The sequence below is a fragment of the Sebastes umbrosus genome, chromosome 14, assembly GCF_015220745.1.
Source record: "Sebastes umbrosus isolate fSebUmb1 chromosome 14, fSebUmb1.pri, whole genome shotgun sequence".
Lineage (NCBI taxonomy): Eukaryota > Metazoa > Chordata > Actinopteri > Perciformes > Sebastidae > Sebastes > Sebastes umbrosus.
Window position 1 is genome coordinate 6,998,444 of NC_051282.1, and position 26,888 is coordinate 7,025,331.

Below are 26,888 nucleotides of genomic sequence, written 5' to 3' on the forward strand. Positions count from 1 at the left end.
ACCACAGGTGACACTCGCCCCTCTATTAGTGGAGGAGCAGAGATAATTTGTCTGTGAAGATTTATTACAGAGGAAAGCATGATGTTCACAAGTGTCTAACATAATTCATAGCACAGAGAAAGCTGCTGCTGTTGTAGTTGTGGCTCTCTGGTGTCACTATGCTGTGTTTTTCATTTCCCTCCATGCTTACCCAGTAGTCTCTACAGCTGTGTCTAAGATTTCAATTATGTTGACTCTCTTGCATGTTTGCATTTTTAGAATCTAAAGTGATTGGCCTTGCTCCTGGGGAGCTGCTGTCAGCATTGTTCACAACATGCGCGATGCCCAGATACTCAAACCCGAATCATCGTCGCACCACTTAGACATGTCGACAGAGAAAAAGGGAAAACAGAGGACGAGGCTTTGTTTATCTTTCTGAGAAGATTTCACACGAAACAAGAAAAACAACATCACTGTATCACTGCATTCCTGGAAGTGAGAGACATAAAGGTTACCATGACTACTGAGACACTGTCTGCACAGCGAGCAATCAAAACTTTATGACACCATTAAATAACAATGAACAACATATCACTGTCACTTAGGTCACATCATGCCTTGTTTGAAAAAGTTTTTAAGTGCACGGCATGACATGGTGGATGTGACTGTATGCTTACATATCGTGCACACACAGACACACAGACACACAGACACACAGACACACAGACACACAGACACAGACACACAGACACACACACCTGCGCTGACAGAAAAGAGTCAAACTGAATATGCCACACACGTTTTACCGGCAGTAACGTTACTACCAGCGCCTGCAACGGTTAAAACAAGGGAAAATATATATTTTTTAAGACAGGACAAACAGTAGTTTTTTTTTTTATAATTTAATGACTATTTGAAAAATCAAAAATCATGACCCATTCCTAATATTTATACAATATATATATATATATATATATATATATATATATATATATATATATATATATATATATATTATTAGGGCTGTAAATTGGGATTAAAATATTTAATCACGATTAATCGCAAATTAATAACACATTTTTTATTTGGTCAAAATGTACCTTAAAGGGAGATTTGTCAAGTATTTAATACTCTTATCAACATGGGAGTGGGCAAATATGCTGCTTTATGCGAATTTATGTATATATTATTATTGGAAATCAATTAACAACACAAAACACTGACCAATATTGTCCAGAAACCCTCACAGGTACTGCATTTAGCATAAACAAATAAGCTCAAATCATAACATGGCAAACTGCAGTCCAACAGGCAACAACAGTTGTCAGTGTGTCAGTGTGCTGACTTGACTATGACTTGCCCCAAACTGCATGTGATTATCATAAAGTGGGCATGCTGTAAAGGGGAGACTCGTGGGTACCCATAGAACCCATTTTCACTCACACATCTTGAGGTCAGAGGTCAAGGGACCCCTTTGAAAATGACCATGACAGTTTTTCCTTGCCAAGATTTAGTGAGCTAGTATGACATGGTTGGTACCAATGGATTTCTTAGGTTTTATAGTTTCATATGATGCCAGTATCTTCACACTATCTTTAAAACTGAGCCCGCTACAACCTAAAAATCACAAGTTAGGTTAACACGTTAAAGAAATTAATGGTGTTACAACTAATTTGCGTTAAAGCGTTATTATCACAGCCCTAATATATATATATATATATATATATGAATAATATAAGGGCAATCTTGATATTGATACCTTTTCTAATTATATAAAATATAGCAGTTATGGTTAAAGAGCTGCACAGAGTTGTTGCATTTTTTTATGTGGATGAATGTCTGAGTGAAACCAATAAATCGAGGAGTTAATGACTACAGCAGTAAATAAATGTTAAATATATGTAAAGATATGTAAAACAACTAAGCTATATCACTATGTAGTCACAAACCAACCCCACATTGATGTCCAAAAGTGTCAAAGAAAAAAAACAACTCCTATTTCTCTTATTTCCATTTATGCTGATCCGGTATAATCTGCATGTATTTTGAACTCTGCTTGTGTGAGATTGCCGACCATCTCCTCCCACGATCATCTGACGGCTCTGACCCTGGCCCTTCCTCCCATAAGCACTCTCTTTATAGATCTGCCACTGCAACCCAGAAAAAAGTCCATAGCAATATACGTATTTCTCCCCCCCCCCTTCTCATATCTATCCACTACAATCACTACCGATCTCCTGCTCCCCTCGGGGCTGCAAATTATCGGGAAACGCCAACGACTAGCTGAGCTGTAATTTGTGGAGCAGCGGACCCTCATCCCCTTGACCTTCTCCCCATCTCAGCCTCTCTCCCATCAATTCTTCAATTTCATTTTTTTTCCTCCCACTGGTGAATGTCACCCCCTTTTTTCTTTCTCTCACTTTTCCCTCAACCTCTCTGTTTTTCTCAGTCTCCTGTAATGATTTACACACTGCCTCCACAATAAGAGAGGGAGGAGAAAAAACAGCCGATCTTAAATAACGGAATGAATTTTTTATCAGCGGGGAATTGATTGATAATTCGGTGGGAAAGGCCGACAGCTGTAGTTGCTGCAGGAATAAAAAGATATACATGAGGTTTGTGGTGTCTCTGTTTGGCCACACGGCTGTCAAGCTCACGGTGAATTATCAATCCGCAGGCTGCCTCTACTGAAAAATCAGTTTGAAAGAAACACACCACAGAACAAAAACTGGCAGCACAGATTGCCATCACATGACTCAGGACAGTGTATTACTATGACAGTGGTAAATGTGATCATTGATATGCGCATACAGCTTTGAAAGAGCAGAGGAGGAGCGTGAAAGTGTGCAGATTCTGGTGATTAAGTTTGAGCAGGCGAACAACAACACAAGCTCATCTTGTGAGTCAGTTGCGGTGCAGTAAGCTTTTCTCTCAGCTATCTGGCTCCTATGCAGATAGGAGGAGGAGAGCGGTGTTATAAGAATGAGTCAAGTTGATACGCACACTAGTGGGTGAGAGCGAGCATTTTCACTGTGACACCCACATCCTCCACATGAAGACCTGCAGTGGGCTCGCTGGCAGACAGCATTGATTGATCCGTCTCTTTAGAAAACTCAGAATAGGCTACAGAGTGAGAAGGAGCTTCTATAGCAACACATCATAACTGAACTACAGACCTGCAACGCCACACCTCGACAGGGTTCGTTGAGTCTTATATAAAATGGTGCCATAGTGGTGTAAACAGACAAGATCAAATTTACCTCCGTGACACTTTTTGACCTTTTTACCCTCTGCCTCAGTAATGAATGATTAGAAATACAGTCATTAGCCCAACTTGTTAGTATTCACTATATATCGATAGTCTTCCACGGGGCCCATCTGAAGTCAGACGAGGGCTCATTATCTTGAAGCAATGTAGTCCTACGTTAGTCGCACAATACTAATCTATAAATGTATCATTGTTTGTCAAGATTTTGAGATTTTTGTTTCAAAGTGTGTGTCCTGTCCCTTCCTGTCAAGAAAAAACATGGTAATATCCAAGTTGTTTGGGGAGCCCAATGTCAACCCGATCTCATGGGAAGGTGTATACAGTAAATAGTGTATTGCAAGGATATTCCACATGTCAAGAGAACGCATTTTAGTCTTTTCGTGTATCATTTGTACGCCTCTTTTCACGTGTCATTTTTACGCCACGCAACAAAACTACGGTAACGTCTGCAGTAAGAAAAACATCATGGTTGGGCTCAAAATAAGCACGTAAAATAAGTAAAATAAAACATAGTAGAAGTAAGGAAAACACGTTACAAACATACTTAACTTAACTTAACTTCAAAATAACTGAACAACACAGGGCACCCCGGTAGCTCACCTGGTAGGGTGGGAGCCCCGTGTACCAAGGCTAAGTCCTTACCGCAGCGGCCCGGGTTGGAATCCAACCCATGGCCCTGTGCTGCATGTCGTCTCTAGGCTTGCCGCGGTAGTCGGTGTAACCGGTGTAACACGGTGTTCGGGCATAAACCAATTACATTACTTGATCACCGCACCGCACCGTTAAATGACTTAACAACACTTTGGGACAGAACACCGGTCTCCAACACCGGTCGTCTGGTTGAAAGTCCCGTGTTTCTTAAATCCATACACCTCCCCTCCCACCCACCATGAGTCAGTCTTTCTCACTTTTTATTCTACTAGTCACTAGCGTACAAATGACACGCCAATAGTAAGAATGACATTCTTATTACACGCGAAATGACTTGTGAATTGCCGTGTCATTCATACGGCATTTAGTGCGAACGGGCTGAATCAAACCTGAACCAAAACTGTGAAAGATCAGAAAACAGTTCTATTTTGGAAACAGGGATTTTGTCCTGTCAATAGCGGCGTCAGATCAGAAAACAGGCATGGACTGACAACCTATTCTCCTCTATAATTTGGAGGACTTTTCAAACACCCACGAGAGATGAATGAAATCCGTAGAAACAATGAGTGGAGTCATCTCTGATCTCTGCTACATTTGCAGGTTAATTGCTGGACCGTGTTAAGCCTCCCCATCTGACCAGCTGCAATGTAGGCCATTGATCCCTCCAGCTGGCTGCTACCACGTGACACCAGCATCTGGTATCTGGGCCTTGGCAAAGGTCACGGGCCTCCTGTCCTCTACGTCACGCCATCACTAACATCCAGCACACTAACACACACCTGGTGCTGCACTAGACCGAAGACTGAAAGCAGCGTTTCGGAGTTATTTTTTCAGACAGTTTTAATAGCAGATTGAATGCAATCTAATACCCATTTAACGATCACACCTGAGAGATATGAATGAAACCCAGCAGGGAAGTTAAGTTAAGATAATATCATTAATTAATCATTAAACATGACCAGGACTTGGATATGCAGCAGAAAATGGAAGGATGATTGGATGGATGGGTTAAACAATTAAAAAAAAATAGCAAATTAAGGTCCACATAGGAATTTGACATAAAGGTCAGAGGTCTGGAACAGGTACTGGAGATTTTCTAAAACACACAAAACATCTGGTTGGGTTTGTTCTAGTGGGTACATTAGGGTTTATGATGGAAGAAAAAGAGTCACATAATGAAACGGCCTTCAGGCGTCACATGAAAGCAGGAATCATTAATTAATGTGTACACTGTGTGCAAGTGTCCCATCATTTCTTGTTGCCGTTCTTATCCATGTGAATGTTTGATTTTCAGAATAAGATCCTGGTTTACAGAGAAGAAATGCTTCTTCTTCCCTTTCGCCACTGCAATGCAGGGCCGGCCGAGAGCTTTGAATAAGACTAGAAAAACTAACTAACAGTGAGAAAATACACAATATAAATATATAAATAAATATACAATATATATATAAATATACAAATAAAATAAGACCTTGATATGTCTGGTTGCTAAATAATTTAATTCTAAAGAAAGAGAGAGAGATTTTTCTAAACAATGACTGTACACCGTCACACTGTTAAAGCTGTATGGGTGACTTGAGCTGTGGGTGGATTTAAATCGTGTTGTAGAATTTGTCATCTGATGTGCAAACATAAACTTCACTAGCAATACACAATGAGTCAAATGCCACGCTGGCGCTTTTCTCAAGTTTCCAACTAATGATATCACCGGCTGGAAGTTTTTGCGCCCGTTTGTTCTGCCTCCAGCTGCATGGGAAGCGCAGATAAAAGGTGACGGAGAGGCGTCCGCTCGACTGCATCTCAGGAGGGTCAACGGTGCACAACCCACACACAGCTGTGGTGATGAGGAAAGCCCTTTACTAATAACACTGCACTGTCCTCCAAAGTTGGATGGACACAGCCTTGCAGTGATGGAGAGTAAGAGAGAGACAGAGATAATCTGCCAGTTCTCACTGTAAACTAGATTTTTGTGTGTGTGTAACTCTTTCCACCTCTTCTGGGAAAACTCTACCCCCCCCTCTCCCTCTCTGGAAGGAAATATAAACTCATGAATAACCAGAAGGATGGTGCATGTTGATTTGAAAACACACGGCTCAAACTTGTATAAATGTAGATGATGCGTCTACCACAGAATGTTTCACTTGATTTAGAAGATACTCTGAATAGTAAAGTCAAAAACCTCAGCAGTGGTGTTACTCTTGTCCGTGGTTGAGGTTCGCTGGGAGACATTTTGGTTCTGGTCTTGTTGCAAGGTCTGCAGACGGGCCCTACGGGTTTTATTGATGACATTTAGTCAATTTTTAATGGATTTGCTTGTATCAAATTTTGCTCACCGTGCACATGGCATCATGTTGGATCAGCTCTGTGGTTTGTATCGATGTGTTCTGCCTACAAGGCCAATCCTTTATACCTCTGCGTGGTAAGACAAGTGGATTCTTTTGAGGCTGTAAAGCTGCCGGTGATCCAGAAAAAATAGTCTTTCACTTTGTTACATTTATAAAAAAAACAACACAATTTTTGAGATAGTGTGCAGCAGCTGATGGGAACTGCTGGAGAGATAAATGAGAGCTTTTATTATGGACACACAAACGTACCAGTTCAAATCAAGGTAAATGGGCTGCCCAATAACAGAAAGGCTGTTTCAGGGTTAATGCCTTTGTGTTATCAGAGTGTAGGATTCCCACATGGAGAAAAAAAAACTGTGTCGAGCTCAGGTAGCCTGTCAGTGTGGAAGAGGAGACGTGTGAAGTCCAACCCCCAGTATTGATTTAGTGAAGATCTGGGTTAACAACATGCATCTGGGGTGCCTCGCTTTGTACCAAAGTTCCTCGCTGTTCCAATCAGAGACTCCACATCTTTTTCTGCAATTCCAAGAAAACTTTCCACGGATGCCCTCAAAAACAATCACGTGGATAACGCTGGGCTGCAGCAAAAAGTACTTTACCTAACAGAAAACTGTAAACAACTTTTGAATGATTACTGAAGCTGCATACTATCCATTTTTTCGGGTACGTTATTTGTACAAATTTGACGGCTGGTATTACGCAGCAGGCATTCAGCTCAGCCTCTGACTGAGTTCAAAACTCAACATAAACTCTGGTTCTTCTGTTATTTCCATTCCATTCCAGTCTCTCCTGTTCCTTTCTCACTTTACATTCAATTGCACCTCAGCTAAAATCCACCTTACGTTCTGTCTTAACACACCTTAAAGAGGTCCTTATTATGCATTTGTTCTTTTTCCCTTTCCTTTAGTGTGTTATACAGTTTTTTGTGCATTTAAAAGATCTGTAAATTTATAAAGCCCAAAATCCAAGCCAAAGGGAGTTACTCTCCCCCACAGAAACACTGCTCCTGAACTGCCTGAAACGCCTCACTTTAAGTCCCGCCTTTTCTTCCGTAACGCCATGATGTCACCAAGTAACACGTTTGCATAATACCTGCCTAGCAGCTAGTTTGACACACGCCCTCAAACAAAGCTAGTTAGAGCGGAGTCCGAAGAGTTTGCTCCGGTTGACCAATCACAACAGAGTGGACCAGCTGACCAATCAGAGCAGACTGGGCTTTTCGGGAGTGGGGGCGGGCATGTAAACATGTTCTGGTAGAAACCCAAGATACAAGCATGCACCTTAAGAAAAGCACAATAGGTCCTCTTTAAGAGTGAAAACATCTTGAATGATTTCATCATATCTGCCTCTATTTTGTTATGCATCTCCCCCAAATACTGCCTTGTGCCTCACTTTCTTTCATTAGGCACAATGCAACCAGTCACATGAACAATATTAACTTGACAATATTTAATTTTATAACGGAGTATATGGATGGCACAGTAGAAGATGGTAGACTCACAGTGGTAATTAATATGTCTTAACTTGGGTAATAAGTGTGGCATTGACAACCACTCAAATGAACATGAGGACTGTTTTCTTTAATTAAGGGTATGTGCTTTGGGCTACTTTGGGCCTTTCTTGAGCCCCCATTTAATTAGAGATAGAGCATATGTTTCAAGGACACTTTGCTCTGTGCTGCCATATGAGGTGCATAGGAACATGCTGGATTTGACAGTCTGAAATCCACTCCACAAAGTCAGAAACATGTTCTGTCCAATGAGAGAATGACCTTTAAAGACAGAGGGAAGATAAAGGTCACAATTAAAAATCTAATACCCTCCATTATGCAAGCTCAGTTCCTCTCAGTAGCTCCATCAAACCGGGCACGATCTCCGCTGCAAACATGCCAATAATCACTGATGATGATAAAACACTGAGAGCAACTTGCTCATTATTTGAGGCACTGAATGTTGTAGACCAAAAATGGTGATGATAAAGAAGCGAAGCTCACAGCTTTTCCACTTCCACAGCGGAGTCAAGATTGATAGATTACCGCGGGTGTCTTTTACGTTGCAAATTGGCAATTTGCGGTGGCCATGAAAGGGAACTCTAATGCCCTGTCCATTTGAAACAAGAGCGGAGAGTGGAGTGAAGTCTTCCCTGATAGATTCGAGCCGAGCTTGGGTCAGATAAACAAAGCAGCGGGAGCAGAACACAAATCGATAAGCTGAGAGAGGTCAGGAGTTAGTGGGGACGGAGAAAGTCAGGTTAGGGCAGAGCAGTTTGTCCAACAGTGCACACAGGGTGTCGCTTTGGCAGCTGTTAAAAGATTCTCTCTGCACTTGAAAACAAAACTAGTATTACCGCCTCGTGGTTGTATGCCTCCGCAAACCAGTCAAGTTGCAGGTTATATCAATGTAGCTCAGTCTATTACTGTAAGATACTGAGATGTGTTTACCCAGGAGTGACCTGGTTGATGCGCTTCGCTAGTTTTTAGCCTACCATACGCTACCATTTGCTGTGTGTTGCGTTCCTTACAGAATCTGCAGACATGTTCTTCGGTTGTAGAATCACAATCCTTTTATTGGCTTTGTCGTGCATAAACGTGAACAAACTCCATTTCCATTTTCCACCGATAACCAGGGTTGGATATTAGCCTCAGCCACCAGCCTAATGCTGGTAATATTTCAAGTTGCTGCTAGATTTGCTTCATTCACTGGCTAAAAAAACAATGGTAAACTATTGAGTGGCTGCTAGATTTTGTAATCCACACGCCACAGTGGCAGGTGGGCAAAAAAAGTTAACTTCAAACCCTGCCGATAACCGAACACTCAAAAGTCTTAGAGCATGAGAAACAAACTGTTTAGTGCAACATCTGTCAAAAACCCTCTGCCCTTCCGAGGTCAAACTCCTGATGACATCAGAGACTTTCCTTACCGATATACCTGAGCCCAGGAGCGACACTCAATGCACACATTTCTGATCATTTTAACACCATATTTGGCTCCTACAGCGTTCCCGAGATATTACGTTTAAGAGAATGGGACGGACGTGAGGACACAGTAACCTTTGACCACCAAAATCGAATCAGTTCATCCTTGAGTGAGTCCAAGTGGACGTTTATGCCAAATTTTAAGAAATTCCCTCCAGGTGTTCCTGAGATATCCCGTTCACAAGAATGGGTCGGACGTACCTACAGACAACCCGAAAAACATAATGCCTCCGGCCGCGTCTGTCGCCAGAGGAGGCATAAAAAATGCCATTTCCGCCACTTTAACTGCTATAAAATGTTTAAGAGGCCATTAAGGAAAGATTTCGGTGCATTACAATTGTGCTGCTATTCAAAAGACACCCCTTTTTTTATATAGTAACCATCAAACAGACAGATACGGACAATGACGCAGGATCATTTTCGGGACACGAGATGAAAGCGTCCTCCAGCAGGTGTTTCCATCACAGATGCATTAGCTGCTGATATTAAAGAGTGGGCATTGTGCTCAGTGCCATTCAGTCTGCATCTCCTTCCAACGCACACTCACCACTATGTGGGAGGGTCATGACCACTCAGTCAGAGCTACCTCTCCCACCAGAGATCAGACAGACACAGCGGGCCATGCACTGGGACCACACCGCCTTAAATAGCACACACTGATGCCCGCTCACACAGACAGCCAGTGAGTCACGATAGCACAGAGCTGAAAATGCTGCTCAGGGTAGTGGGGAGAAAAATGACTGTGTTGATGAAACTTTTAAACTTTTCAGGACCTCACACATTTGTCTTATTCCTGCCAGCTTGTTTACTTGTATTTGCAGCAAACGTGATTCATCACGAACAAAACTTTTATGGGTGGACAACATTCGACAGGCACTGAGAACACTCGGCTAATATTGTTCATTGTTGTTCTAAAGTAAACTCTACGGGAGCTGTGCTCTAATATCCATCATTTAAAAAAAAAAAAAGTGACCCTAATATCCTTAAATCAATGCTAATATCACAGTGTACAGTTAGGCAACTCACTAACTTCTTAGCCCTGATGAAAACATGGTCCTTGTTTAAACACAAATTGGTTTGGACCAATAAAAATCAATCATTGCATAGTTGCATAACACGGAGTAACAAAAAAGGGAGGCAGGAAGGAATGTTGTTGTTTAAACAAGACCAAGGGCCATATTTAATAAGCACAAGGTCTAAAGTGCATAACGCAGGTGCATTTAGGGCATGTGCAACTCCACTTTTGCTAGTTAAACGGCGCATAATCTGGGTAAAAGGGTTGTATTTAGTCTCTTAATTAATAATAGGTGTGTTTTGGACGTAACATGAATTAAACCAATCAGAATGACTTCTCCCATTTTCTTTAAAAGCCTGGTGCACCTGCACCTGGAGCATTGCTATTTAAATGGCGGATTCGGCATATCCGAGAAGCAAGCGATTTTCTGCAGTGAAAATGTCATTTTTTTAAAGGCTAAACGCCAACAAATATAGATCGAAGCAGAATATTTTGTTAGATAAAAACATGTTGTGAATTTTGGAAATGATTACATCTATATTTTTTCGATTCATTTTTACTTTTGGACTTTACAACGCTCTGGAGTTATTGAAAATGTCTGGATCACAGAAGTCAGAAACAATCCTACGCAGCCACCACTGGAATGTAATTCTACAAATAATATAATACTAAAAATAGCAGCCTAATCTTTATCTGAAACTGTGCAGAAATACCGTGTTTAAACCAAGGAATATATAATAGAAGGAAGGGTCATTACGTCATCGTGCCAGACTTTGGTACTAGTTCTATTAAAGTGAATAGGGCAGGCATGGCAAAACAGCACTCATGGACTGAATCATGGCACATTGTGTTAGAAAAAGCATGTGTGGGGATATTGTGTTTTCCTTAACATAAATAAAAACATTTCCACCGTAAATTGGTGTATAAAAATTCACCAGAATGCAGGAAATGAAGTGTTTGACATTCAAAATGTTGGTTGTGAACCCGCCTATTTAAGCGCATCTTACTATCTTAATAATACTCCCTTTAAATAGCAGGAAAATACTGCGCCATCGCTTTCTGCTGCCTCAAGATAGCAAAGCGCCAACAATGTGCCTGACCACACCTCATTTTAAGACCGAGCACAGGTGGGCGCAAATGCATTTGCTACTTAAAAAACGAGGGCGCTGAGCGTGAAAATGACAACTGCGTCGGTCTGAAACTAGAAATGACAGTTGTGCTGCACTGTGCGCTGCTTTACACCGGGTGCAAGATAGGACCCCAATAAGATTAAAGTTATGCTAGCAGCTCCGTGAGGCTAACCTGACCCTGTCAGATGGTTTATTACACAGAACCATCTGAGAAGCCGACATTGGAAACGGGGCACGCACTTTCAAAGAAATATTGGCAGGTAATTGGATGAACCATCTGTCAATCAAACTAACAATGGCGAAACTAACTGATTGCCTTCAGTGCTGTACTTTGCTCTTCTTTCAGTGAAGAAATACTTTCCAGTTCTGATATAACTGATGATATTGCAACATCTATGCTAACCTCTTCAGGGGCTGCCATTGTTGTTTTGAACGAGCAGTCGCCTCTCCGAGACGCCTCTCACTATGGCCTCACACACCTAAGCCACGCCTGTAGCTGCAGTAGCTCCTCACAGGACGCTGATTGGTCCGTGCTCTGGTTAGCCGGACACAAGCGCATTACTTGGAGCCTGACAAGATGGATTTTCGTGTGACATTTGATCCTGCGATTCTCCCGTGATCTTGTGGCATCGGGAGAATCCAGCTGCTGTGCAGTGCAGGGTTACTATAAGGCTGCTTGGCAGCTAAATGCCAACGTAAGTATGCCAAGATGCTCACAATGACAACGCTAATGTGGTGATGTTAAGCAGGTTTAGTAGTATTTAGTATAGAGTGTTATCATGCTAACATTTGCTAAAGAGTACTTAACTCAAAGTACAGTTGAGGCTGATGGGACTGTCATTCGTTTTTACATGTAATTAGTCATAAACCAAAGAATGCACAATGTCGAAATACTCAAGTTCAATAGATGGCCTGTCTTACACAAAGCCGATGTGACTTCAGTAGACTATAACGGTGTAAAATAAAGTATTTGGTGCAGAGAGTCGGTGAAAATGATCAGTGGCAAACTCCACGACACCACTCCATCACTTCAAAAAGGACAGATGGCAGAGGTGAGCGGCTGTTACGCATGGATCCACCGAGCTATGACAAAACACAGCGACCGACGCTGCGCACGCGACTGAAGGTACACTAAGTGGCGTTGTGTTCATTTTGCCGCAACACTGCTTCCTGACCATCTCACGCCAGCAATCACACGCACTCACGCTGCAGGGTTTTTAGTGCCAGCTCAGCCCTCTGACAATATTGAACCTTCAATAAGTTGAGAGACTGGTCAGTTTGACTTTGCAGAAATGTGCAGTATTGCATTTTGAATCCAAGGCAGGCGGTTTCGCTTTCATCGATGCACAAAGACTTATGAGAGGCAGAGCGGAGCTGGCACCTGTGAGGCACATCGAGTTTGAATTGACAGCTGCTGAGCTCTGAGGTGTGTCTCCAGTGTAGGCACAGCCTCAGAGACCTTCTATATTCCTGTTGAAATACTTGAGTTCAATAGACGGCCTGTCTTACACAAAGCCAAAGTGACATCAATAGACCGTAGCGCTGTAAAATGAAGTATTTGGTGCAGAGAGCTACATTAAATCAGCCTTACTGAAGCTAATATGATAAAACTAGTGTTTTTACATCAGCTAGCAAATGGTTTGAGTTAAAAAGAGGCATATTCTCTTCACACTCAGAGCCTGAGTTATGTAAACTCATCTGTACTGAGTGCCAGAGAATGTCAGTAATCACTGCTGTCCTAGTTATCAAATGCTTTGGTAACAGGGAAGGCATCAACATCCTTTGGGTGCACCGATATTCCAAAATGGCAAAGTACATTTTGTCCACTTTAAAAGGAGATGCTGTGTTGCCTGCTCTACATCTATTCCAAAAGCATCCTGAATGCAGAACGAGCAGGGCTTTTAAAGGGTATATATAGAGGCAGTGTTTTATGTGCATGCAAAGTACCCGCAGGTCGTTTGTACAGATGCACTACTGGAGAATATGGCAATGCCCTGTCAAATCTACCGGGAGAGTAGGCTTTTAGCATTCACCTAAGCATAAACATCCAAGAACTTTCAGTGATGAAATTCCTTGTGTGTAGCAACAAACCGTCAGCCGGCGTCTCTCTGAACTCACTGATGTAATTGAAGTTCTTGTTGAGCAAATGTACAAAGCAAAGCCTGAAACAAGTAGGCAGCATACTGATGGAATCTAACTCCTGTGTTTACATGCACACACACTGCTGCAGACGATTGTGCCCACAGTGGAAAATTGAACAGACAAGCAGAAACATCATGAACAATGCTTGGCCCCAGTTGATCGGACATGGGGTTAAAGAGGGAGGGAAGGAAGAGGGAAGGTAGGGGACAAGATAGGGGAAGTAAATAATTGAGGGTGCCCAGCACTGAGAGAGCTCCGACTGGCCTAGAGTGATACTTTGCCATTTCCTACTGACCACACGGGGTCCCAGAAATCAGTGAAACATTACCTTTGACTCGGACGTACACTGGTTCCCCCGGCTGCTCGGATCGATGGCCACTGATCGCCCTCCTTGCTCGGCTGTTAAGGCCATTACCACTGTTGTCTCCATCGATCACTGGAGAAACGTGTGTCCTGGTCCCGGCTGACGATAGATGTCCTGTGTCGAAGGTCTGCTGTCTCTCACCTTCTTTGTGTCTCCCACCCACCTCCTGGAGATAACTAGGACACAGAGAAAACAACAGGGTTCAATAATGAGGGGAGGAGGATTCATTAGGGAAAACTGTGTCACACCAAACTTGTCTCATAAAAAAGACATTTATATACCACTTAAATCTGCAGTAGGCTGAATGTTTTTGGCATCATTGGGCAAAAAATCCATAATGACCTTTTTAGCATATTGTAATTCAAGTGTTCTGAGAGATAACTAGAATTATGCACCTCCTCATGGCTCTGTTTTCAGGCTTTAAAAAATCGAACCCTTGACGGGAGACTTTGGCCAATCACAGGTCATTTCAGAGAGAGCGTTCTTATTGGCTGTGCTCTAGCTGGTGGGCGGTGATTGGTATTTCCTCAACTGTTCTCAACATGGCTGCCGGGTCCCAAACTTTCTAATTTTACAGCTAAACAGTACACTACAAGATGTTTCTGAAACATTTGAGGTGAGATATAGGCATCATAGTAACAGAATATTGATTCAGATTTCATCAGCACTGCCTAGTTTGACCGTTTGATCGGAGTTTGCGAGTGATTGACAGCTGCTTAGAGACGGGGGGTTTCAGCTCGGCTCTGATTGGTTGTTTTCCTCCGGTGTATGAAATCTTGCAGATGCCATAAGGAATATTCTGTATCAGTCCATATTTGTTGGCGTTTAGCCTTTCAAAAACAATTTTTACTGCAGTCAAAAACTGTTTCTAGCAGCAATCTAACAGCACCATAAATTACTTTTATATAACCACAAAAAACGTAGATCATATTTTCCCCATTTTTTAGGGTGATAATGGGAATGACAGAAAAAGAAAGAGAGAAAAAGTTTGAGCACCACTGGGTTAGATGGTGGTTGTATACGTGCAGGATTAAGACAATGGAGACTCAGGTTTGCTGATGCAAATTAGTAGTAAATAAACAGATATTTCAGGAGACAGGGTTAGGCACACAGTCATAATGAGTCACTGTATTGTCTGCATGCCTCTATGTTGGTAAGTTATTTTTGAATTATTTGTTTTAAGTTTCTATTCTCTATTTGCAGTACATAAAGAGTTAAATAAGCATGACAAGCAATTCACTGAGCTGTGCAAACTGCAAATTAATTGAACTTGCTCTACTTGGATGTTTTAACTCCACAGCTCAAAGGCATCTAAAAGAAGTCACTGTACACGAATCAGTTATTTACAACTGACTGCAGAAACAAAACTTTAAAAGACGTCGCTGATGTGATACGATATGAAGGCTGAAGGGAAAGCACGGCTTCGCCCACTCTCGTGCCTGTGACGCATAGTACACAACGGAGCGTGGCATCATGGTAAGAGGAGTATCCATTACCACAAGTTCAGTTACTGTACAAACTGCTGTCAGAAAGTTTCAGTCTGATTTTGATGTACTTCAACAGGCAATATCATTCTGCCATTTTAAAACGGTGTTCAAACTTTTCCCTTTCTAACAGGCAGATCTCTCTGAGGTTAGTCAGAGAGAAAAGATAGCTTGAGTGAGAAGTTGAGTCTTCTGAGAGCAAAGGGCTTTGTGCTGTGATTGATTTTAAAGTAGGTAGACGGTTACTGGATCCAGTGCTTGTGAAAAGCCCCCACTGGCATCACGATTCTGTAGCTGCATCAGTGATATTTATATATCAGAAATGCTGGCTGGAAAAGCTTCATTTTCTTAAAGAATTATTATTTTTTTAGCACGAACAAACTTGGGTATTTCTCATAAACGATGCAGTGCTTGATTTCAGTGAAGAATTACACTGCAACGTTGCGCACACTGATGCAATTACATAACAAATCTCACCATGTACTTTCTGCCACGGCCCTAATTTAGGATTCAGCAAAGCATTTCATTGTAAACATGACCCAAACCGTATTTGATAATAAAATAAACTCCATCATCATTACAGTGAGCTGTTGTTCAGGTAAACCCTGCGCTGATACAGTGGCCTTGTACAAACACCACCGTAATCCTGCCTGCCAAAACCAATTTGCACACCTCATTACACTGTGCCTGTGAAAATATGTTTGCGAACATCTTAAGACAAGAACCTGGAATGATTTACGAGTCTAAAACAATGAGAATGAATCCACTGTTTACTGTTGTTTGAAGTTAATGTATCAGAGCGAAGAGCTAAAAGGACATGAATGATGAGCAAAGGGAGAGCTGAGCTGTAATGCTACTAAAATAGTCAAAAATGCCATTCTTTGTTGTGTTGAAAAAGAAAGGAAAGGTCACTGAAATTATATTTGATGATGTTTCCTGCTGGTTTAATTATTCTGTCAAGTGCTTTTATGTATTGGTACAAAAGCTGCTTATTAGATAGGAACCTGCAGAGATGAAGAGACATAAATCACAAATGAAGGCAGTGATGGGGAAGCAGGACCGAGTCCAGCATCAGCACTATCTTGCCCATCAGCAGGTACCTATGTGCTCCATTAGGACACATTATATAACAAACACTAAGTCAACTCTCAGCAGAGCGCTCCTCTCCTCCGTCCTCTCCTCCAGACTAAGGTGGGGTCAGAAGACTTTAGCAGCCTGAACACAACATCAACTGCAAAACTAAAAACACAGCAGCAGCAGCAGCGGGTAAGATGCACTCATCCACCTCTGAAAATCACTTCCCACGTGAGAGGTAACTTCTATTTGCTCAGCGGGAAGAGAACTGTTTACGAGAAATGTGTGATGCACGATTGACTTTGGTTTGAACGCATACACACGTCTCAGTAAGCATTGCCCTTCTGCTTGAATCGGCCTCGCCCGATGACGGATTAAAGCTCACAGAGTGATATTTTAATGGGACTCTTGTATCGCACAAAGATATTTAAATCCAGCAGCAGATCAAACGAAATATCACAGTTAATACAATACAAATTATATTTAAGCGATCTTATTTCTCCGCTGTTATTACCTTTCTACGCCTACTGCTGGCTCACTGATGCTTGGGGTGTCTTATTTCTAATTCTGAAATGATTTTAATGATATTAGTCAGTAACAAAATACACTTTTTGAATTTTTGATTTCATTTGGAAAGACAACACTACAGCCCATTTTCCACTGGACAAAAAAACCCACTAACACCCACTAACATCTGTTTTTTGTCTTCAGTGAGAATCAGCATTCATACCCAAACGAATGAAGTAGTCACAGGTATTAACCGGCTCCAGCTCTGATCGGCAGTGATGGAAGCACGACTGCCGCAAAAGTTCAGATTTTTTAACATACTCGAGGAAAATTCCTGACCTAAAAAAAAACGGAAGGAGTTTAGCAAGTACATCGGAGATCACGGAGGTTCCCATAGGAATGAATGGACTACCGGGTGACTCGTACACAGAGCTATGTGGAAACGGGGCGTGAGACATACTGTAGGCCCTGAGGAGAGGTACAACTTGGCCCTGTAGACGGTGTTTTGAAGAAATGGGGTTTGTGGGGTTTGGGGGAAGACAGAATACTTGATGGGAAGTAAGTGGGAAAGTGGAAGCGTAGACTCATCTGTTGACATCTTTCCTCATCACCTATTTAAAGACAATGAATAGAGAAAAGGGAAAAGAGATAGAGCGATAGAAGGGGCAAATGAAATATTAAACAAAAAATGAGGTCTATTTTTAGAAGCAAGTGGTGGAGGGGTGCTTCGGTTCTATTATTGATGTTGCTGTGCAAGAGGGGGCTCTCTGGTTCTCTCCCGAGAGGCCTGGTAAAGGTGTGTGTGTGTGTATGTGTGTGTGTGTGTGTGATAGTGGTTTTCTGTGGGGAGTGGTCATTGCATTAACAAGACAAAACGGAGCAATAAGAGACAATGAGGCCGTTCTTAGAGAAGGAAAATAGTATAATATGACATTTAAATCTGTGCAGAGAGACCAGAGGACAGTGGAAACATGAAGAAAAGACGTTGAGGAGAGGAAAAAACAGGAGATTGCTGCAGCTGTCGGAGCTCCGTTCCCCACAGAGAGTGTACAGAAATATTTGCCTGCACTTTTTGACACAATTTTATTATTCCGCACAGATGCAAGGCTGGCTCTTCTCTAGCAGAGGCTCGGGGAGGGGGAGCCTTCATGTGGAAGCACTGATCCTGCTCTTTTTTCACACAAACATACACACACACACATATATACACACACATACATATCTGCGCAAGCTTGCTGGGTTACAGGGTTCACAGAGCAAAGTTGTGGGAGAGGCTGTGAAGCACTGATTTATGCATCATCGCAGCTTTTTTTGTTAACAGGTTGGCGATCGGCATCATCTACAAGCATTAAGGCGTGATTCATTAAATTAATGACCTTTAGAGGCTTCAAAGTTTATTAACAACTTTATTATCTTGCCACCCTTTCTTTTTCTGGTAGATGGTGTCTGTCTTCTCTCACTGTGACTGTACAGTAGGGCTGGGATGATTCACCTATCCCCCGATTCCGTACTATCACGATACTTGGGTGCCAATTCTTTTTTAACACTAGACCATGGGGAAAAAGTTGAATCATACAATTCTAGGGATTTTGACTTTGGAAAATATCTATATGAATACACTAAGAACGTTTGATTTTCAGCATGTATGTAGTCAGAGATGTCCTGAAGTCAAACATATCAGTCACTGTCAGGCATTATTTATTAAAAGAAAATTCCAGCAACCCAAAAATCAAAGAATAAAGACATTTCTCTCACAAATTAGTGGTATTTTCTTTTTAATTTATAAGGGTCATGTAATGTTTTACACTTCTGGTAATTATAATCCAATCAATCTTATTTCCATAGATGTATTTTGTATATAGTTCCCTTTGTTAACACCTTATTTTGAAAACCGGACGTAGTCACACGTGAATACTTCCTCTGACTTTGCCAAGTCCGTCGCTAGCTCTCCCGTCAGCTCTGTTCTGTTTATACATCCATGGTCAGCTCCATCGGGGCCGTTTGAATGCATTTAATATAAATGTCAGTATATGGGTGCTCCAGCATCGGCCCATTTGACCATGGAGATGAGAGTGACGGCTAGCTTGATCGCACGTTACCACAATACGATAACGTTTTATGACAGAGTTAGCATGCAGCTTTGGCTGTGATATCTAGCTCTGCTTTTCCTGGCAATGTGTGAGTGTTTCCATACTTTACTGGATGTGTAGTGTTTACCACTTTGGATTTAATACGTGAGGGTGCAGTTCGTATCCAGGCAGACCCTCCACCGTTTTCTACTTTTTCGTTTTGGCTCGCTGCGGCCGGCTGCTGTTTGTCTTGGTTGAAGGAAACGGAACGGACATGACGTCAAGTTACTCAGACTATAACAATAAAAGCAGTAACTTCCTTCTACCTTCTCATAGACTCAAATGAAGCAAATATATCGATTCTGGCATTAAAAAAAACAATTTCAAAAACGTAAAAAAAAAAAACACGATACAAAGGTGAATCGATTTTTTTTCCCAAACCCCTATTGTACAGAGCATCAGAGGGTACAAGTACGAGTGTAAGTTGTAATATCCTCAGCTCAGCAGCTACAGACACTTCGTCTCTGGTGTGTGTACTGTACACTATCGTTCCCACACATCTGCATCAGTCCCCCCTTCACACACACATAAAGGGGGAAAGACAGAGAGAGGAAGCGACCTTGATGTACTGAAAGATCAATACATCTTTACTTAAATGGCCTCTGATTATCCTCTCCCACATTACATCACAGCAATATCCCTGTACTGCTTATACTGTAATTCAGTTCAAACAGTCTCTAAGCATGGCGTGCCGGCTGGACATCACATACAGCCGGAAGCCTTTAATGCTCACAATAATATACTTATGGATAAGGACTGACGAGAAGTAATCAAATGCAGACTGAATGTGACTGAGTCTGACCTGAGCGAGGACATAAAGGGCATCTGTTGGCTTTAGATAAACTGAACTTTCAAGTATTTTATCTACATTACCAGTCAGTGTCACAGAAAAACTTTTAAAAAATGGGTAAAAGTAAAAATGGGGAGAGGTTTTTCGCAGACATTACAGTACGTGACTGTGGGCATGTGGCTGTTCCTTCATAGCGTGCAGGCTTCTTGCAGCCTATTTCTACCACACTGAAACATATGTGGGCTATTCTTGTATACTGACTCAATCCATAGATTATATATACGGAAGGTTCTGTATGAAAGATAGACTTCCAGCAGACAATGTCGTGCCATCAGAAGAACACTTTTGTCTTCATCATTTGCGTCACCCGGGCTGCCTCAGCTCCACTGACGATCCACCTCTTTGCCCAATTTCGGATTAGCCGGGAGTGTCGTCACTGACAAGACGGTGGCGCCCAAAGCCACCCACTTTGAGCTTCACAGCGGCTCTTCAGAAACCTATGGGTGACGTCACGGAGATTACGTCAATATTTTATACAGTCTATGGTACCTGCTAGCAAGCTTCTTCTGGACTTCTTTTCTTGGCACATTGCTACATTTCTTGGTGCGTTATCGCCACCGACTGTCAATCGATGGAATAGCGTGATACCGATGGCAAGATGTCGCAAAGCCCACACGCTAACGTTAGCTTTTTACTTACATTCACTCTTCAAAAATCATAGAAGTGGTGTTCATTTGTTGAGATTTACTTATGGAACAAAACTTGTAAGTATCATAAATGTGTGTTTGCCACAGAGCTGATTTTCTGCAGTAATCCAAAACCCAATGGAAATATCCCATTGGCTTTTTGTCGAGGGAACCAGTGCAATGCTAACTTCCTGATTGGCTTACAAAAATACGTCACCCCTGCACCTCTCTATGGTGCCACTAACAGGTAAAACTCCGCAGGGAACCTTTGATTAAGACCGTTCGGCAGGTTCTATATTGTGCCAAATCTATTCACATAGAACTGCAAAAGGACTAATGAGCAGAATTTTAAGAGGCGTAATCTTGAAAATCACTCCAGCTATCTTGAAGGTAGGATCAAAAAAGTCTTCTTTCTAAGTTTTGTAATTTCTGTTGATCATTAAAGCAGATAGGAATCTTCCCTCTACTCACACAGTGTGGGTGGTTTTGAATCTTAATAAGTTAGCGAGGCATAACTTTTTCTTCAGCAACCTTTACTTCTCTTGCTAGGCGTGATCCAGCATGATGTCTTCAGTCTCTCCTGCAGAGAGACGGTGCCTTGAGCAAGTCAGTCAGTTTTCCTTTTGTGTTGCTGCAAGAGTACATCCCTTCATTAGACTGCATCTCTTGACAGCACGTCATGCTTCCACAGTTTCTTTGACAGCTGAGAGGTGCCCAAGCATGAGGCTCCCACCTACACACACTGCTCATGCCTGGCTGGCTTCTCAGTGTCAGGAACACATGACACAAACATATAGCATACACTTTTCCATATGTCATATATGTGTGTGCTAAGACATGCAGCTGCTAAATCATGCCGCTGTCAAGAACGTAAAGCTACTACGCGGGACAGTCTGCCCCACGCAGTCCTGGTTTTGGTTCTCCCATGCCTCCCTACAATACGGCCTGGGCCTCCAGCAGCGTGGTATCGGTGTTGGCGAGGACAAAGCACTGTCTGGTCGGAGGAGGAGCCGCTGCTGCCAGGCGCGGAGCTCTACACCTCCCACCGGAGCTCCGACTACAGGTCGAAGGCGGAGGCGAAGCCGGATCTGGGTCTGTGCGCGGCGGGATGGTCGCTGCCAGAGGCTCCACTGGAGTCTCTGGAGAAGTTTCTGGTGAACTTACATGATATTGTCCGATTTCGCACGGAATCCAACCTGGTGGCACCGATGACAAGCATTAAGAGTAACTATATAGAAATGGCCAATCTTCTCGCTGATTGTCTCGTTTACTGACGTAGGTCATATAGAGGCATTCATATTAAATTAAGACCGTTTCATAACCAAGTTCCTCACAGTAACTTTTAAGTAAAGACTAAAGTGAGCAGAGAAGCAGACGATGCAGGAGTGAGTTACAGTGGGTGCTCTAAATTTCCATGGTATTTTATTACATTTACATATAATTTGTACGTTATGCCGAACCTTCACTTACATCTGCCACTTTGTATGCAAAACAGAAAACCAATTTTGGATTATCAGGATCTAAAGGAAAAATCTATAAATCATGTGCCTGCAATATGGTGGTTTTGAAAGGCCGTGCTCACTTGGATTTAGGGTGTTTAATAATAACTCACATGTATGGTTTAGCGGGCGATTTGTGAAATTGCTGTGAAAACGGTCGCACAATCTGTAACTCAAAACAAGTTTTCCTCTGCGATGCCGCAAGAACTGTTTGATTCAAAGCAATAAATGTGAGCAGCACAGTGTTTGTCGAATCTGCAGACAGCCTTCCACAGTGCTGAAGGAATCTGAGCCGAGATTGAAATCAAATCCACAAGGCCGTTTCTGATGTGATACTGAGAATGTCTGATGCCTAATTCATAATGTAACATCCCTTCAGGTACTGAAAGATTACTGTGCAGCTTGTATTCATCCCAAAACAATAGTCAAATACGATACCAATGCTATGAGAAGACAAAGAGAAATCAATGTGCTGTCGTTACAGATGGATGACAGGAATCTGTACCTCATTTTCTAAGGGCTTATAGTAATGTAGACACCTATAGCGGATAGTCAAAACAATAAAAACGTACTTATGGAAAAGGACATGGACTTATGGAAGAGGCCAAATCATCTGTACCTAAATTCTAAACACATCTGTGATAAATGCTACAAAAAGAAACTAATATACCAAAAGTCCCAAACATTATCCCAAGATATGCCTAACACAGCACATGTTGAAATGCATCTGGAAAGAGGTGCAGCAGTGCCACGTAGAGACTGTGCAACAGGTTTATTATAAACATGTACAGTAAAGGATGGACAAAATCGAAGCAGCAAAGGTTGAGATATCCAGATTTTTAGTCCCTAGCATTGGGCTAAGCTCCAAAAACACTGGATCCTCCATTTCCCATAATGCAACTCACTAGTGTCATTTCCATAGACTGTATATAAGAAGTGGACGTAGTCACTGTGACGTCACCCACTGGTTTGTGGACTGCCGTTTTGAAGCCCCTAGTTCGGTATTTTGGCCTTCACCCTCTTAGTTTTTGGCGGTAGCCATCTTGTTTTTTTTGCAACCAGAAGTGACACTAGAGGGTGGAGCTAAGTACAACTGAATGCTGAATAAGACATTTTTAGTTGACCAAAGAGGTTATAACTAACTTTCATGAACTGAAAACACACTGTGAAAGGGTTAACGATTGGATAATGTTCTGGTAGCAACCTGTCAATCACAAAGTAGCCACGCCCTAAAGCATCCCCTGCTTTATGGTCTATTTGACTCTAAATGGGACCATCATTTACTAAATGAACATCAAGCTGTATTGAAGAAGACTTGAAACTAGCGATTGAGACCATAAACTCATGTTTACAATGTTTACTGAGGTAATAAACCAAGTGAGAAGTAGGATAATTTTCTCATAGACTTCTATACAATCAGACTTCTTTTAGCAACCAGAGGAGTCGCCCCCTGCTGGCTGTTAGAAAGAATGCAGGTTTAAGGCACTTCCACATTGGCTTCACTTTTCACACCCAGATTTTGCCGACTGGTCTGTACATTAGACCCTTCATGCCGGGTAAAACGCCCTCATCTTTTGATCCTTACAAAGCTCCCCAGAGCCACAGAAGCCATTATAGAGCTGTTCTCACAGGCTAAGTAGCACTCTCCCTGGCAATTAATGTGTAAAATTGGTGGAGTGCTCCTTTAATTTAATTTAGTGTTAATGGTATTTTATCCATCCCCATGTGTTTCCCTACCTTCTATGAATTTAAAAGAAATAGACAATGGCCAAGAAAGGCAAGCATATATCTGCCCATAATTACAGCTTGGATATCTTTTATGATATTAATATTTAAGAAAGCCAATCCACAGAGAAGCAAACACACGGCCAGCGTAAACAGACAAAGAAAAGTATTAAAGTAAAAAAAAAAAAATGATGATCTATACAATCCAAACATGCACAAGACAGCAAAAGCAATCAGTGGTGGTATGAGTGCACTGCAGGAAGCCAGTTTGCTTATTCACACACACAAATAGCAGATCATAAAGCTTTCCATGGATACAGTATGTGAGCGCTTCCTCTGACAGCAGATTAGATCAGAAAAATTAGATGATGAATGAGTGAGTTGTAAAAGCAGATGCACAACAGTAAATTAAGAGATTTTTCTATCTGGGCAATGGCATAAAAGAAAGACTTCCATGTGCATATTGTTATATATATTTCCTCATCATCTTCAGCAGGAGGACAGCACTGTCGCATCAACACAGAAAATGATCCCAATGTCAGATGATGCATTGTATCAATTTCAGATGGGCGCTCAGCTCATGCAGACGGAGAAATAATTAAATCACAACCTTTAATAAAACATAAGGACCGCAACCACACTGTAGGAAAAACTCCATCTGGAGACCATGAGGGAAATAACTCAGAAAAAAGGGAAGTGATGGGAAGTTATGAGAATAAATATCTTAATTAGCCTCTCTGGGCTATGGTTTTTTTTACACTGTGTTGGCAACTGCATGACATTTTCCTCACTCTGACCAGCCACTGCATACTAACGTTCCAGTGACCCCAAAATGGCAGCTGTTTTCCTCCTCTGGTATGGCGAGGCGGCTTAATTAGGCTTTTGTTAATAGAAATGATGAAATACCTTCCAGTATTTATCAGAGACGGTTCCACACAGTGGTTACACTGACATGGATAACAACCGTGTTGGTGACCTTTAGCTTCCTCCGGCATACTGTACACATTTTTACATTGTAGGTGTGAAGCTTATTCTCTAATTACTGTGATTGAATCAGTTGGGTTTAATGTCTCTTGGATGCATTGGAGCAACTGTTGCAACAAACTGCAGCTTTTTAGTTATTGGGAACCATACAACTATCCTGCTGACTGTGTTTTCAACCTGAACATACACTATACACCTTGTTTTTCCACTGTATTTCTGTTCAATTACAAGTAAAAAGTAACGGCGGCAACATGTGAAATTGATCTGAAGAACAGAGAATATACTGGGAGGAGACAGGAAGTACAGTCAGAGAAAGCCACTGTCATAAAAAATCTGAACGTCAATAAAATAGCTGTGGCTGCCGGATCCCCTAAAATAATAGAATACTTTTCATTTATTTTTTTACCATTGTGGTTTTCTGGGGAAAAAAATGTCACTGTCAACTAGGGCTGGGTAATGTTTGAAATTTCTCAACACCCATGCCAAAACAATTTTCAGTGCTGATACCAAAATGATACTTTTCTCAATACCTCACATTGAGGGATATTATAATGCTTTTTTTAAATGTACCCAAATAAACCAAACTTGTCAAATGCATCAGTTTACAGCAATCACACAAGAACTGTGCCTGAACAAAATCTAAAATCCAAAAATAGAATAATCAATAGTTTACTGCTCACTAAAGTATCAACTACTGGGTGTATATTACATCAACCCGGTCTCACGGGAAGGCGTATAAATAGTACGACATTACACAGACATTACGCATGAGAATACATTTTAGGCTTTTCGCTTGTCATTTGTATGCCTCTTTTCTCGTGCAATTTTTATGCCATGCAACAAAACTACGGTAACGGCCGCAGTTAGGTTCAGGCAACAAAATCACTTAGTTAGGTTTAAGAAAAACATCATATTTTGGCTTAAAATAAGCACGTAAACTAAGTAAAATACGTATGGAAACTAATGTAAAAGAAGTACGGAAAACAAGTCTCAATCGTCACTAATGCAACTTCAAAATAAATAAAACAACACTTTGGGACACGAACACCTGTCTTGAACACCGGCCTCCTGGTTACAGGTCCTGTGTTTGTTGGACCCATCCACCTTCCCTCCTGCCTATCACGAGCAGTCTTTTTCATTTTTTATTTGACGTCACTAGCCCCCGAGCGTAGCATATTTACGTGGATGAATTTACACTGCAGTCAGTACAAACTACATGGCGTAAAAATGACACGCCACAGCGAAATGATTTGCAAATTACCATGTCTTTCATACGCCATTTAGTATGACTGGTCTGATAGGGAGAAGTGAATGAGTGAGCGAGAGACTGATTTATGGACATAAGGTGAGAATCAGCTTTCAGTACTTGACAGTTTCTGATATTAAGTGCTATGTTGTTCTATTCCCACTAGGGCTGTCAAAGTCGACGTGATAATAACGCAAATTCACTTTTAACGCCAATAATTTCTTTAATGTATTAACGCAACTGCAATGTTTAGGTTGTAGGCTGTCAGTTTTAAAGCTAGAGTGAATATACTGGCATCATATGAAACCAAAAAACCTTAGGAATCCATTGGTACCAACCATGTCATACCAGCTTATCGTGAAGGAGGCTAAATAACACTCCAAACTTTTGCTAAATTTTGGGGAGGAAAAACTGGCATGGCATGGCCATTTTCAAAGGGGTCCCTTAACCTCTGAACTCAAGATATGTGAATGAAATTGGTTCTATGGGTACCCACGAGTCTCCTCTTTACAGACATGCCCACTTTATGATAATCACATGCAGTTTTGGGGCAAGTCATACTCAAGTCAGCACACTGACAAACCGACAGCTGTTGTTGCCTGTTGGGCTTCAGTTTGCCATGTGAGCATATTTGTTATGCTAAATGCAGTACCTGTGAGGATTTCTGGACAATATTTGTATTTGTTTTGTGTCGTTAATTGATTTCCAATAATAAATATATACATACATTTGCATAAAGCAAGCATATTTGTCCACTCCCATGTTGATAACAGTATTAAATATACGTAACAAATCTCCCTTCAAGGTACATTTAGAACTGATAAAAAATGCGTGATTAATTTGTAATCATGCGATTAATCGCAGTTAAATATCTCAATCGATTGACAGCCCTAATT

General features: G+C 41.6%; 1 protein-coding gene across 4 annotated transcripts in view; it reads right to left on the minus strand.

The window, feature by feature from the left end:
- The window catches only part of pecam1 (platelet/endothelial cell adhesion molecule 1), a 192,714-nt gene that overhangs the window by 100,006 nt on the left and 65,820 nt on the right, over positions 1 to 26,888 (minus strand). For all 4 annotated transcript variants that reach the window (XM_037793416.1, XM_037793415.1, XM_037793414.1 and 1 more), the window contains exon 4: positions 13,833 to 14,044. In XM_037793416.1, the coding sequence (XP_037649344.1) occupies positions 13,833 to 14,044 (212 nt within the window). The remainder of the gene's footprint in view (positions 1 to 13,832; positions 14,045 to 26,888) is intronic.